At 41.0% G+C, this 15,235-nt stretch overlaps 1 protein-coding gene across 5 annotated transcripts in view; it reads right to left on the bottom strand.

The window, feature by feature from the left end:
- Positions 1 to 15,235, bottom strand: part of PRUNE2 (prune homolog 2 with BCH domain) — a 255,786-nt gene that overhangs the window by 176,063 nt on the left and 64,488 nt on the right. For all 5 annotated transcript variants that reach the window (XM_013045681.2, XM_013045683.2, XM_013045685.2 and 2 more), the window contains exon 5: positions 3,039 to 3,191. In XM_013045681.2, the coding sequence (XP_012901135.1) occupies positions 3,039 to 3,191 (153 nt within the window). The remainder of the gene's footprint in view (positions 1 to 3,038; positions 3,192 to 15,235) is intronic.

Genomic DNA, 15,235 nt, shown 5'->3' with positions numbered 1-15,235 from the left:
GTTATGCGAAGAATTCACATATTCATTTCAATATCCCTCCCCAAGATCTCTTTTGCCCATAACAAGGCAAAAAAAATCACATTGGTGGCAATATTTGCACCAGTTAGGATCCCAGCAGGAAATAGAATTCACCCCTCACGATGAAAAAGAAAAAGATTTTTTCATAGCAGAGATGTGGGTGGGGGCTGAGAAAATGAGTAAAAGATGGTGAGGCATCCAGACGCTGAAAAGGACAAAGGAAAGAAACAGAGACCTGAAAGTAGAGGAGAGAGGCTGCCGGGAACTTACCCTCAAATCAGTGCTGAAGCAAGGAAGAAAGGCTCCCGCCTCTCTCTTCTCCTTCCCTTGAACCCCACCCCCCATGGGTTGCTAACTCTTCTCACTAACCAAACCAAGCCAGAAGCCACAGGACTAAATGCTCAGAGATAAAAGCCTCCGGAGACCCAGAACTGATAAGAGCAGACCCTGGAACGGGAAGAGGTGGGCGAAGGAGGAAAGCCGAGTGTTATCAGGCAAACTAGCGAAGTCATACCTCACAAGGCCAAAATTTGCTTTGAGGATGGATTTAGGGGAGGTCCCATATATGCTAGTGAAATTTTACTCAAAATGCACTTTTTAAAGGTAATGCACAAAACTACTGTGATTAAATCGGTCACCCTTGGAATGGACTTTGGCAATCAGAGCCGCTGGATTCCGTAAATGATGGGGAGAATAATCTGGAATGGCTGAGTTACCCAGAACTGCATAGTTGAGTCAGGTGACCACTGTGCTTCCATAGAATCTATCCCTGAAAACAGAAAAAGCTCTGGCTTGCCATGTTACCCTCACCTACGTTATTATATCTGACTATGCCTACCTTCTTGGGAAGCACACATGATAAAGCCCCGTAGAGCACATACATCCTTCCCAGATACGTGGTAAGACACCAGAGTTGGCTGCCTGCCCTTCCAACTTAAAACACTCTGCCAGTCACAGCAGTGTGGGGAAACAGACCGAGTACAAAATATTTTTCTTTGACTTCAAGACTCAAAGGCCACCATCAACTATACTGAACATAAAATGATTTACAGAATATACTGTGACATTAAAACTTGGTCTAGTTTTGGGGCGTCTGGGTAGGTGCATTCGGTTAAGCATCCAACTCTTGCTTTCAGCTCAGGTCATGATCTCAGGGTCGTGAGATCAAGGCTCATGTCAGGCTCCGAGCTCAGTGAGAAGTCTGTTGAAGAGTCTCTGCTTCAGGGCGCCTGGGTGGCTCAGTGGGTTAAGCCTCTGCCTTCGGCTCAGGTCATGATCTCAGGGTCCTGGGATCAAGCCCTGCATTGGGCTCTCTGCTCTGCAAGCAAGGAGCCTGCTTCTTCGTGTCTCTCTGCCTGCCTCTCTGCCTACTGCTCTCTATCAAATAAATAGATAAAATCTTCAAAAACAAAAGTCTCTGCTCCTTCCCCCTGCATTCTCTCTCTCTCTCTCTTTTTCTCTCAAATAAATAAATAAATCTTAAAAGGAAAAAAAAAAAAAAACACCTGGTCTCGTTTTAAAAGTGAATGACAAGCGATGCCTGGGTGGCTCAGTCAGTTAAGCAACTGCCTTCAGCTCAGGTCATGATCCCAGGGCTTGGGATTGAGCCCCACAGTGGGCTCCCTGCTCAGCGGGAAGCCTGCTTCTCCCTCTCCCTCTCCCCTGATAGTGTTTTCTCCCTGTCAAATATATAAATAAAATCTTTTAAAAAATAAGTGAATGACAAGATACACATACATCCCCACACGCATGTTTGTACCAGGCACTTCCGTGCCCCCCTCGCTCCTCCCCAGCTCTTCCCATCGCAGTGCGCCCCAGCGTGAAGCCCAAGCACCAGCCCCTGCATCTCTTCCTGAGGCCTCTTTCTGGCCCCAGAGTCTCCTCTGGGGGAATTCATAGCTCCTGGGACCAAGGAGCCCTGGATACTCAGTACTCCAGTGATATGTGGGTAAATGCTGAACAGTCAGCAATAGACTTGATTTGCAGTGTTTGCTCCTTTTTGGGGGGGGTCAGTCCTTCCACCATGGCAGATTTCATGTTGCCAACTCAACACTGCCCAACTCATGAAACTCCTGAAAATTCACCAACCAGCCTCTGGAGTTTGCCTTGGACAAGCTCCTTCACAGTACTGCGCCCTACAGGTGGGAAAACGCCGAGGCGCCATTTCACACTCTTTCCTCAGGTTCCCTAGCGGAGTGAAGGCATGAATTCCCACCAAGCTAACCCACTTGACCAACCACGCCAGCTCCTGTCAGTGTGCCCCGGGGATCACCTGCCAAATAAACCGCCTTCCCTCAGGCTCTGCCCCCGGGGGATTCCAAACTCAAGGAGAAAGCCAGGTCTACGTCTGGGTTTCAGTCCTGGCCTGGCCATTTGCCAACCGTGTACGTGACGACAAGAAAGCAAAGCTGCCTCTCTCTGTGCCTCAGTGTTCGCATCTGGAAACTGGGGATATAAATAGCAGCTGACTCTCAGGGTTGTCACGAAGACTCGGTAAGATGATCCATGCCAAGTTACACCAGCAAAACTTTGTATGCCTCAGGCACTCTGTGAATATCTATTTATGATTATTATAGAATAATTGAGTCAAGTCTGTCTTGGTAAAGCTGAGATTGAGAGAACAATTTTATCTGCTTAGCTGTCTTCTCTCTCTCTCTTTTTTTCCCCTAAAATTAATTGATTTATGAAATCCCATTGTGCTTGACATTGCTTCTGCCACATTCTCAGAATAGAACCTGCTCAGCACAGGATTTCATGTAATGAGGCATCTGGGGTGCACGTTAGACGCGTGAATGAACCACACATCCAGACACAAAGGCCTCAAAGGAGAGCTTGCCGTACGTCAGCTCGCCTCCTTCCAGGTGAGCTGACATTACGTGCCTGGAAATCTTCCCCAAGCACAAACAATAGGGAAGAAAAGGAAGGCCCACTCAAATTCACTTTCCGGGCCCTGGCCGCATGCCTTCCCATAAACCATCCCTGCTCAGGAGCTGCGACAGAGCTGGGGGACAGCCACTCACCCTGAGCACTGAATTGGGTCTCCTGCAGGATGTTGATAATGTCCTCTCTCGGAGGCAAGCTAGGAAATTTCTCTTCCAGGATAGAGAGAATTTCTTCTTGCTTCTCTGAGATCTTCTCAGATTCCATGGTCATCCACTTGAAAAGGATGCTACCTGAAAGGCATGAATGAAAATGGCCTTAAACCTTCCAGCCATGTCAGGAAAATCAATGTTTTTCTGGCCTCTGGACCTATACTTCCCCTTCCAATTTCTTGCCTGGATCAGGGACCTCCACAGAGTAGCATTCAAGAGACAGTCTTTAGCAAAACTCTTCAGATACTGTCTGCCTTCCCTCTTTGTTCACCAGAGGGAACCTCCACAACTTGACTATAAGGCACTCTGCGGTGGAGTTTATGGAGAAAGGAACAAAATGCATAGCTTTCCCACACAAACATACAAAAATGGTATTCATTGTTTTATGATTTCAGAATGGAATTCAATGGCAAACTGTTTTAAAATATCTAAATTATTTAATAGTTCCCTTTACTATTCCCTTTAAGGGACCACAGTGAAGATGGTTTCCACTTATCGCATTATTGATTTCACGTGTGAACTTCTTCCCTTTAATAAGCAAATGATTGCCAAGTCCCACTGTCCGCAGCAAAGCAATCTGTCCAGGTCACCACCTGGAGGCCACTCTCTGTCTTCCAGGCATCCCTCACAGCTCTGAAGTCACCGCTATCTATTTATAAGAATTCACAGGGGCACCTGGGTGGCTCAGTGGGTTAGGCCACTGCCTTCGGCTCGGGTCGTGATCCCAGGGTTCTGGGATCAAGTCCCGCATCTGGCTCTCTGCTCAGCGGGGAGCCTGTTTCCTCCTCTCTCTCTCTGCCTGCCTCTCTGCCTACTTGTGGTCTGTCAAATAAATAAATAAATTCTTAAGAAAAAAAAAAAAAGAATTCACAAGCTAGGTCTCCATTACAAAATTCAATTACAAAGGAATTTGCCAATATGAACAACTAACCTCTGGCAAACTCCTGGAATTTCTATGCACAATCTCACCTTGAAAAGGAGGAGTTACCACCTGTCATGGCCCCTTCCCCTGCTTTCTGATCCCAGGACAACACGGAGCCATCGGGAAAGAAATGTTCTGGTTAATGATGAATGATTAAATTCTCTAAGAGTCCTCAAACGTATGGATTAATCAAGGTGTCACCCTTTCTCTGGCTTTTGTTGTGGCCTTAATGATAATCATGGGGGAGAGAAACGGAAGGAGGGAAGGAAGGAAGGAAGGGAGAGAAAGAGGTGAGAATGAAAAAGGAGAAATGGTGTAGTGAGTGAGGAAAACAATGGCTCACGATCTCAACATCTATCCCAAAACCTACAGAATCTAGAGATTAGACCTTCACTCACCATTAAACATCGTGAAAGACCCCACGCAAGTCATCTGGCCTGTCCGTTATCACTTCCCCATTTTAAAATGGAACTAATACTGCTTTCCCAGTTTATAAATTATACTGGGAATCAATGAATGTAAACATCAAAATAAAAAGCAAATAATGCCTAATATATTTAGAGCATTCATACATTCATTCATCCAACAAAGAGCAAGTAAGCACCTACTACGGGCCAGGAGCTGTGCTAGAGGTTAATGATTCAATACTGAAATACAGTAAGTTATGTCCCAGGAAGCTCAGAGTAGTTTAGGGGCTACAAACAAAACAGACCATTTCATTATTGGGGGGGTGGGGGGGGGGAATAGCACTGGGAAAATACATAGCACTCTAGATCTAGGCCAGAATTTAGGAGTCAAAACAAGTTTTGTAAAGAGAGTTCACCTTAGCTGAGACTTGAAAGGTGTCTTAAGGTGAAGGAAGAGTATGAAGATCCCGGGTCGGGTAGACCATGTGCAAAGGCACTGAGGTGGGAGAGGCTCTGACTGCCTCAAGGAATGAAAAGCAATTGATTAGAACCAGACAGTATGGCTTTAGAAAAAAATGTTGGAAAATTTGATTGGACAGTAGACAGGGGCAAGTTCATGAAGGGCCTTTACAGGCCATTTTAGTTTGTCTTTTACATTCTAAAGGAAAGGGAGAGGCATTAATGAGTTTGAATCTGTGAGCAGCGCCTGGCTGGCTCAGTCAGTGGAGCGTGTGACTCTTGATCTCGGAGTCATGAGTCTGAGCCCCGTGTTGGGCCTAGAATTTACTTAAAAAAAAAAAAAATAAGTAAAGAGCTTTAAGTAGTGAGAGAGAACATGCTCACATTTATGTTTTATAAGTATCTCTCCACCTACCATGCAGAGAATGAATTAGAGCAAATCAGGAGAATTCGAAAGCCGTTTTCTTTTTTTAAAGGCCTAATTTATTTGATGGGGGGTGCCGAGAGAACAAGAGGGGGAAGGGGAGAGGCAGAGGGAGAAGCAGACTCCCTGCTGAACAGGGATCCCAAAATGGGACTCATTCCTCCTCGGATCATGACTTGAGCCAAAGGCGGATGCTTAACTGACTGAGCCAGCCAGGCGCCCTAGAAAGTGGTTTTAGATGAGAATCAAGGACAGAGCAGTCAGCATGAGAAGTAAACAGATTAGAGACAAATTATCATTTAAAGGCAGAGAGTAGCCAACTGGATTCTGAGTACACCCTTCAGTCTGACAATTACTGACACAGAATCCAAAACATAAAGATTTTTTTTTTTTCGGTCTTTATTAAGGCAATGGTGAATCCGAATTTCAAAAAAGACCCTCATCTGCTTCTGGCTCTGAAAAACTACCTGTATCAAGAACAAGGAGAAAAACTAGATTTAAAAAAAAAAAAAAAAAAAAAGCAAGGGGCGCCTGGGTGGCTCAGTGGGTTAAGCCTCTGCCCCAGGGTCCTGGGATCAGTCCCACATCGGGTTCAAGTGATGCTCAGGGCCTCCTGGGATCTTTGAAATAAGCCCTGCAATTTTAAAAAAATAAAAAAAAAAAATAAAAAACAGGCTCCCTGATCAGCGGGCTCAGGTCAGCTCAGGGTCTGGGATTTGCATCCCCCTGATCAGCCCCCCCCCCCCCCCCACCACCACCCCCGCCTCTCTGCCTACTTGTGATCTCTCTGTCTCTGTCAAATAAATAAATAAAATCTTAAAAAAAAATCTGTGATGGTGTCAGACAGTTATCCAGGCGACTATCTTAAAAGTTAAGCTCCTGGAGAGCAGGTAGGTGCAAAAAGGTGAAGCCCACATTCAGTGTGGTTTTTCCTCTCTAGGTATTTGCTAATGCCTGAGTTGTAGCCAATGAGATAAGAAGGTTCCCAGATCTAATAATCATTTCACAGGAATAGTGAGACAAAAATTGAAGTTTAGGGATCTCTACAGAAAAAGAGTCTTGGTTAAACAAACCAGGTTTTGAGAGGAGGCCCCTGGAGAGTTGTATCTCGGGACAAAGGTTGGAGAACAATGGTCTGTAGGTAACTCTGGCCTACTGCCAGATGTTATAAATAAAGGTTTTTTTTTTTTTTTTTTACGATTTTATTTATTTATTCACAGACAGAGATCACAAGTCAGACAGAGATCACAAGTAGGCAGAGAGGCAGGCAGAGAGGGGGAAGCAGGCTGCCCGCTGAGCAGAGAGCCCGATGTGGGGTTCAATCTCATGACCCTGGGATCATGAGCTGAGCCAAAGGCAGAGGCTTTAACCCAACTGAGCCACCCAGGTGCCCCAATAAAGTTTTATTGGAATACAACCACACTTATTAATACTGTTTACGGAGATTTTTGTGTTATCATGATAGGGTGAGTAGTTGCAACACAGACCTATAGGGCCTGCAAAGGAAATAGTAAAATAGTAAATCAAAGTAAATAGGACTGCAATAGTAAAATATTTACTATCTGGTCGTATACAGATAAAGTTTGCTGACCTCTGCCATAGCAGTAGGATGAAGCAAACATAGATTAGTCTTCAGATGACTGAAATCCTGATTCAAATCATCTCAAACACAAAATAGATTAAGTTTATCTGATCCTCTTCTAACTGCCTTGAGGTGCAAAAGTAAAACCTCTCTAGAGCAAAAGAATCTCATCAACCACGGACTCATCATCCCTACGCTTTTCATGTATGTTATTCATCAATCGATAAAAAGTTACCACACCTTTAAAAAATATGATCAACTGACTGAAAACTCGGGGGGGGGGGGGAACTCATGAGAAAAAGAATGGAAATGGAAGTAGACGGGACAAAAAAAAGTAGCTGGAGAATTATGGTAGAGAGTTAGGATCTATAAATAAATTATTCAAAAGAAAATTTTAAACCGTAAATTTAATAATTGAATGTAAGACTCATTTACACACTTAAAATGTGCTTAATGGTGCTCCTGGGTGGCTCAGTCATTAAATGTCTGCCTTTGGCTCAGGTCATGATCCCAGGGTCCTGGGATCAAGCCCCACATCAGGCTCCTCACTTAGCCAGAAACCTGCTTCTACCTCTCCCACTCCCCCTGCTTGCATTCCTTCTCTGTCAAATAAATAAATAAAATCTTAAAAAATAAATAAAAATAAAACATGTTTAACAACAGATCAGATGAGGAGAGGATCAATAAATTGGAAACTATGTCAGTAGTAAATATCCAGACTGAACTATCCATACTGAAGTATGAAGAGAAAAGGGGAAGGAAAAATACAGAGATGAGTATAAGGGACCCTGGAAACATGGAGAAAAGGTCTAACATACATACAATGGGAGTTTCCCTTGGAAATGAAAGAAAATGGGACTGAAATTATATTTGAAAAGGCAATGGCCAATCACCTTTCAAAATTAATGAAAGTTATCACTCTACCATTCAGGTTAAACTAGGAACCCAAATCTGATAAATGCAAAAAAAAAAAAAAAAGACCTCTAGACACATGATGCTAAAACTGCTAAAAATTACAGAAAATGAAAATTTTAAATTGGTCAGAGAAAAAGGAACATGACTGTCAAAGGAACAACAATGAAACCAAGAGCCAACCTCATCAAAAATGATGACAGTCAGAAGACAATGTAATTATCTTCAAAGTGTGGATATAAAGTGCATGCTGATTTAAAATTCTATTCTGAGTGAACACATAAAAAATGAAGGCAAAATGAAGACATTTCCACAGAAATAAACTAAAACTTTGTCAAGAGAAAACCCACACTAAAAGCAATAATAAAAGCAGAAGAAAACTACTATAGATGGAAGGAAAGAAATGCCGAAAGGAAAGAAAAACGCTGGAAAATGTGAATATGTGGATAAGAATAAATCAATATTCACTGTATAAAACAATCACAATACCTTTTTTAAAAAGATTTATTTATTTATCTTAAGGGGGAGGGGCAGAGGGAGAGAGAATCTCAAGCAGACTCTGCACTAAGCACAGAGCCTGATGTAGGCCTTGATCTCACGACCCTAAGATTATGACCTGGTTGGAGTCTTAACCAACTAAGCCACACAAGCGCCCCAACAATGGCAATATCTTACATTTCTTATGGAGTGTGATTAAAATACATTCCAATGTTAACAAATTGCAGAAGGGACGAGGTAGAGCCAAAGTGTCTCAAGTTTCTTGGATTGTCATGGAAGTGATTAAAATATCAACTTAAATGAGATTTTCATTGTATGTTAAATCTGTATTTTACCTATAAAACAATTTTTAAAAATAATTCAGAGCTCACAAGCTAATGAGGGGAAATGTAGTAGCAAAAATACTTTTGCGTAATACTAATAAAGAAACGAGGAAATAAAGAAAATGTGAGACAAATTGAAAACCAGCAAAACGACAAATTGAAACCCAAATATAAGAGCGATTACATCCAATGTGGAGACAATCAGTGCTCAGGGGGTATAGTCTCAGTATTGCACAATGAAGCACTTCTAGAGATTGAACACATAACTATACGAAGATACCTAACATTATGAAACTGTACACTTAAAAATGGTTAAGATGGTAAATTTAATGTTATATCTTTTTGCCAATGTAAAAAAGACAAAGTACTTAAATTAAAAGAGAAAAATTACCAAAGTGAATTTTAAAAGCACAATAGCTTTTAAATATATAGAATATAATAGCAATATACTGTTTGCAAAGACACACCTTAGAAACGAGGGTGAAATGTTGAAAGTGAAAGGTAGAAATAGGCATAACATTAGTCTAAGATACTAATATCAGATGAAGTAGACTATAAGGCAAAAGAATTACTTGACATTAAGACAATTTTTTTTAACTATTAAAGGGTCAACCCTCAGGAAGATAGTCAATCCCAAATTTACATGTGCTAAACACCACCACTTCATCGGCAAAGCGAACACGGAGAAAACTGGATAAAGAAAGAGATAAAGGCCCAGTCACTGTGGGAAATGTAGGACCCCCTTCTCAGCAATTCCAAGAACCAGTAGGAGGAAAATCTGGAAAGAGGTAGAATATTTTGGGGGTGCTTGCTGGCGCAGTCAGTTAAGCATCCACCTAGGTTTTGGCGGGGCACCTGGGTGGCTCAGTGGGTTAAGCCGCTGCCTTCGGCCCAGGGCATGATCTCAGGGTCATGAGATCGAGCCCCACGTCGGGCTCTCTGCTCAGCGGGGAGCCTGCTTCCCCCTCTCTGCCTGCCTCTCTGCCTACTGTGATCTCTGTCTCTGTCAACTAGGTTTTGGCTTAGGTCCCATCGATCCCGCCATAGCTCCATGTTCAGTGCAGAGCTGGCTTGAGTTTCTCTCTCTCTGTCCTGCACCCCCCCAACTCTCTCTCCAAAATAAATAAATAAATCTTTAAAAAAAGATATAGAATATTTGAGCAACATGAGTCAGAAACTTGATCCTAACTGGCATATATTGAACACTGTCATCAACAATGGCAGACCTACACTTTCTTGTCTAGCACAAATAAGACATTAAACCCAACTGACGAACTGGGAAGCATAAATCAAGTCTTTTTTTTTTTTTTTTTAACACATCTCTGTATTTATATATTAAATACAGGTGGGGGGAGGGGCATCGGGGCTCTCCTTGTGCCCTCAGCTCCACTTCCGTTCACACACACACAGAGGCAGCAGGGGTGTTAGAGGTGGCAGCTTTGGGGGAGAATCAAGTTTTAACAAATTTCAAAAGATTGCAGTCACAGAGTTATATTCTATGGCCACCATGATCATAGTCTGGAACTCAGTAATAGAACAAAACCAGAAAATTCCCAAATATTTAAAAATTAAACGAAGTACTTCTAACTCACGATAAAAGAAGAAATCACCACATAATCAGAATATGTTTTAATTGAATGATAATGAAAATATCACATTCAAATTATCTTTTGAAAACTACTTAAAAAAAAAAGAGAAGAGTCAGAGAAGACATAATTTACCAAAATGAGGAATGAAATGGTGACATACTACAGATTCTAGTGATACTAAGAGATAAGAACAAACTGTAATAGAATATGAAATTCTTTTGAAAATAATAATACTTCTAAGAAAAACTCAACTTGCCAAAACTGGCAGGAAAGAAATTTAAAATCTGGATGGTTTTGTATCTGCCTAAAAATGAATCCATTAGGGACAGACACCAGGCTGGCTCAGTCAGGAGAGTGTATGACTCTTGATCTTAGGGTTGTGAGTTCGAGGCCCATGTTAGGGGTTGAATTTACTTCACAAAAAAAAGAATTTAAAAAATGAATCCAGGGGTGCCTGGAGCCTCTGCCTTTGGCTCAGGTCGTGATCCCAGTGTCCTGGGATCGAGCCCCTCATCGGATTCTCTGCTCAGCAGGGAGCCTGCTTCCTCCTCTCTCTGCCTGCCTCTCTGCCCACTTGTGATCTCTGTCAAATATATAAATAAAAAAATCTTTAAAAAAAATGAATCCATTAAGTTTAATAGCCATAGTTTCAAGCTTTTAAGAGACATACTAATTTTCACACAAATTCTTCCCAAGAATAGAGAGAACACATCCCAACTTATTTTCTGAACCTAGCATAATCTTGATACCAATACCCAGTAGGAACATTGCAAGAAAAAAGAATTAAAGTCAACTCTCTTTCATAACATGGCAAAAATCCCTTTTAAAACTCGTCCCCAATCAAGTTAGCAATCTATGATATGTTATTATATAGTCACCAAGTAGGGATTTCCTAGGAATTAAAATACAGATTAACATTCAAAAGTCAATCAATATAATTCACCATATTAATAGAGGAAACAAATCATATGATCACCTCTGGAGATGCCAAGTAATGAAACTACTTCATAAAATCCAAGATTGAAATATCAGCCAAGTGGAAATAGAACAAAACTTCCTTAATTTGATGAAGGGCATTTATGAAAACCAAATAAAAAAAGCAAACCTGGTATTGAACTGTGAAATACTGAAAGCCTTCCATCTCCAATCAGGACTGACACAGAGATGCCTGCTACTACTACTTCTATTCCACACTGCACTGTCCCGGCCAGAGCAACAAGGCAAGCAGAAGTAAAAGATATAAGGAAAGGAAAAGAAGATATAAAAACCGTCTTTTCTCGTAGACAATATGTTTGTATATATAAAAACTCAGAAGAACCTATAAATGAGAGGTGCCGGGTATCTCAGTCCATTAAGCCTCTGCCTTCAGCTCGGGTCATTATCTTAGGGTCCTGGGATCAAGCCCTGCGCTGGTCTCTCTACTCGGTGGGGAGCCTGATTTTCCCTTTCCCTCTGTGCTTTCTCTTTCTCTCTCTTGCTCTCAGATAAATAAAATCTTCTTTTAAAAAAAGAACCTATAAATGAGCTTAACATAGTAAGTAAATTTAGCAAGGGCACATGATAGAAGTTCAGATACAAAATCTGAATTTCCATAAACAATTACAATTAGAGAATTGAATTTAATAAATTTTTAAAAACCTGTAATAGCATCAAAATATAAGATCTTTAGGAATACATTTCACTAAAATGTGCCTGGCTTACAGTCAAACCAAGAATCCAATTTCTTGGATTGGGGGATCTTAATTTTAAAATATATAAAATGGAAAATTAATCTAACATACACTGCACTAAACAGAGTCTTACAGAATAATTGCGTGAAAGAGACTTCCGACACTGATTTATGATTGTGACTTGACAATTCGAAAGAAGCTGATGTACTGATATAAGTGGGAAAAAATAACTCAGAAAGAGGCTCACCACACTCCCAGTTGTTTTTACTGCAAAAGAATGGGGTATGGCCCAACTTTATTCAATGGATTCATCTGAAGCAAATTTTTTTACTTCACATTAAAGATCCATTTAGCTATATATCAGGATATACAGCAGCCAAAAGCACCTCTTGGCAAAATCAAACCCACTTTCGGAGTCAGAGTTGATTTCACTTCCAGCAAATTCTGCAGAACTACAAAAATATTTAAGTCCATACACATGGACCCAACAGTGTCCTAGCTATTCATGGGCCAGGGGGCATTAGCAAGAAGCAACAAAGAAAGCAATTATAATACTACTGTAACAAACATTTCATTCCATTAGAAAACATCAACCACAATGTTCTTTGTTCAAAAGAATGGCAAAGTGAAGGACCTCTTGCCAAAAGCAATTGCAGTACATTAATATTAAACATGATCTAATGAAGTCAGAAGTTGTTTGGGGAAAACATTCACCACAGTAAAGGCATACTCTGCATGATAAATTCTTAGCAGAAAAGAAGGGATTTAAACCTCTTTCCTTGTTTCACTTGGGATTGATTGTTTTTTTCATAGTGAAACAAAAATAAATAAATTAAAGAAAGAACAATGGGCGGAGAAGGAAGGAGAAAAAAAAAGATCGAAATTACATCAGCTCACATTTTTGCCTGAAAAGGGATAAAAAGGAGGCATATTACTCAAGTGCTTAATACTCTCATAAATTTAAAAGGTCTGAATTTAAGAATAAGGCTTATCTTGGCATGGTATAAGAGCTCTGAGTTTGAGAAATTGTTCTGGTTTTATAGCTACCCCCAAATTAAATAAGTAAATAATAAGTAATCTCTTTCCTCTACCCCCAGCACAGATCTTCCCTCTTCCTCAGCAAAACAGGATGGATGAAATTCCCTTTGGGCTTTGTAACCATTTCAGGAGACAGATGATTCACTGGGAGAGGATGATTCCCTCTTTGGGCAGGAGAGGGAAAAAAAAAAAATCTGGCACCGTTCCTTTCCCATTTGACCTCCTTAAAAGGATCTTTTCTGAAGCTGTTAATCCGGGCTACTAAAATAGCAAGCAAGTATTCTTTATTAAAGTTCAAATGGAACTGCCAATAGAAAGGAGAGAATGTGTTTCTTAAAAACCTAGGGCAGAGCTTTTCCACATGATGGACAATTGCTGTAACTTGTTTCACTCTTCATTTTGTGGCTCTGTAAAGGCTTTATACAAATAAACGTGACAGGTCTTTCGATGGTGGGGGGGGGGAGTGTGGTCTTAATGGAAACCGACTGGTAATCAGTGGCTGCAATCTCTTCGTTGCCAGCTGGTTCCCAGACACACACACACACACACACACACACACACACACACAGGCATGTACACACAAACACAAATCCCTAATGTGATGATTCAGCAATTTCATGGACCTTAAATTTGGCAATAGTCCTCTAGTGCACGCCTCCGGGGAAATTAAAGAGCACAGGTTGAGGTTTCTGGCGGGTTCATAATCGTGTGCTTTTGGCAAAAACTCAGGGCAAAGCCAGACACCAACTTTAGGCGACTCTAATGGTCTACAGCGACTTTTAAATACATGCAGTTTGCAGCTTGTCTGAAAATGCTAACAAAAGGATCGCAGAGCAGAGAGTGAGAAGGGGAAGAAAAGAAAAAAAAAAAGAAGAGCAAGAAGGGACAAAAAGGAGAGGCAGAAGAGAAGAAAGAAAATAAAGAAAAGAGAATCACGACAGCAGAAAATAGACATGGGGGAGGGGAAGGAAATAAAAAGACATTTCCAAAAATCAGGATTGTTTATCGTCCCATCTGAACGAACACATTCTCTTCTTAGACGAATAATTAGAAAGTCATCGATGGAATTAAGTCTGTGTCTTTCCAGGATGAACGTGATGCTAATGATCTGAATCTTGAAATTTCTAAGTTTGAAGTATGTCTTATTGGAAGACCACAGCGAGACCTAGCTTTTGTAAGATGTATTCATTGAAGGAAATGCAAATTATGTGGACTTCATTAAATCCCCTGCACAGTCTGAACACGCACTGGCCATGAGTGAGTCACCTGTTGACATCTACCCGTAGATGTTGTGCCGTGGCCCAGAGGATACAGGGACCAGGGAGATTATTAGAGGAACACAGCAGGTTATTTCTACCCTGGCGACAGAATGCCTACTTCTAATCGGTATATAAATGATCTTTTAACAACGTCCGTAACACCCAGGTTCCACCTCAGTATTTGAATGCCATCTTCTCCCACAAGGTAACCACTGGGATAGATATTTACAGTTTTCAGGATAAGACTACAAAAGATTTTCCTAGGATTGAATGTGAGGATTTATTTCCTGTATTGAGAGAAAAATAGGAACGCATAGAGAAATGAGATTTAGAGCAGAAAATCAGATTACTGGACTAACCGCGACATTGATTAAAACAACACGCCCGCACTGACTGACTGGGGAGTGGGAAGTTCTGACATACAGCTCAGTCCTATATCAACTGTTAGTGCGTAGGTTGGAGGTAGTCTATGACATGGTCAGGGGTATTTTCCAGAAGACGGATGCAAGGGAAAAATACTTTAGACTTAGATTTTTTTTTTCAATAAGGAACTGGTCTATGTATTTGTTTTAGTAACGGTATAAATATCACAATTAATTTGCTTTCTATTTCTTTCAGTGGCTCTAGGAGGCACATATACCACGTTTTGGATTGAATACTATTTTTACTCCGTTGATATTTTTAATTCTATCTTGATCTTATTCCTTTCTTGACACATTTTTGTTTTTCCTGACTGACTCTTTTATTCCTGTTTTACTATATCCGCATACATTTTTATAAACCTCTTCAAATACTCTATGTGAGAAGGAAGGACACGAATAAGAAGCAGATACATGATAGATGATTGGCTTATGAAAATAGATACTACATTTATTTATTTAAAGCTTTTATTTATTTGTTTAGAGAGGAAGCATGTGTGCATGGAGGGGAGGGGCAGAGAAAGAGAGACAGAGGGAGAAAGAATCTCAAGCAGACTCCACACCAAGCACAGGGCCCATCACGAGGTTTGAGCTTATGATCTCAGGATCATAACCCCAGAAAT

The sequence above is a fragment of the Mustela putorius genome, unplaced genomic scaffold (genome assembly GCF_011764305.1).
Source record: "Mustela putorius furo isolate JIRA1106 unplaced genomic scaffold, ASM1176430v1.1 tig00000854_pilon_pilon_pilon, whole genome shotgun sequence".
Taxonomy (NCBI): Eukaryota; Metazoa; Chordata; class Mammalia; order Carnivora; family Mustelidae; genus Mustela; species Mustela putorius.
The sequence above is the reverse complement of the archived record's forward strand: the minus strand, read 5'-3'. Positions and strand labels throughout refer to the sequence as shown.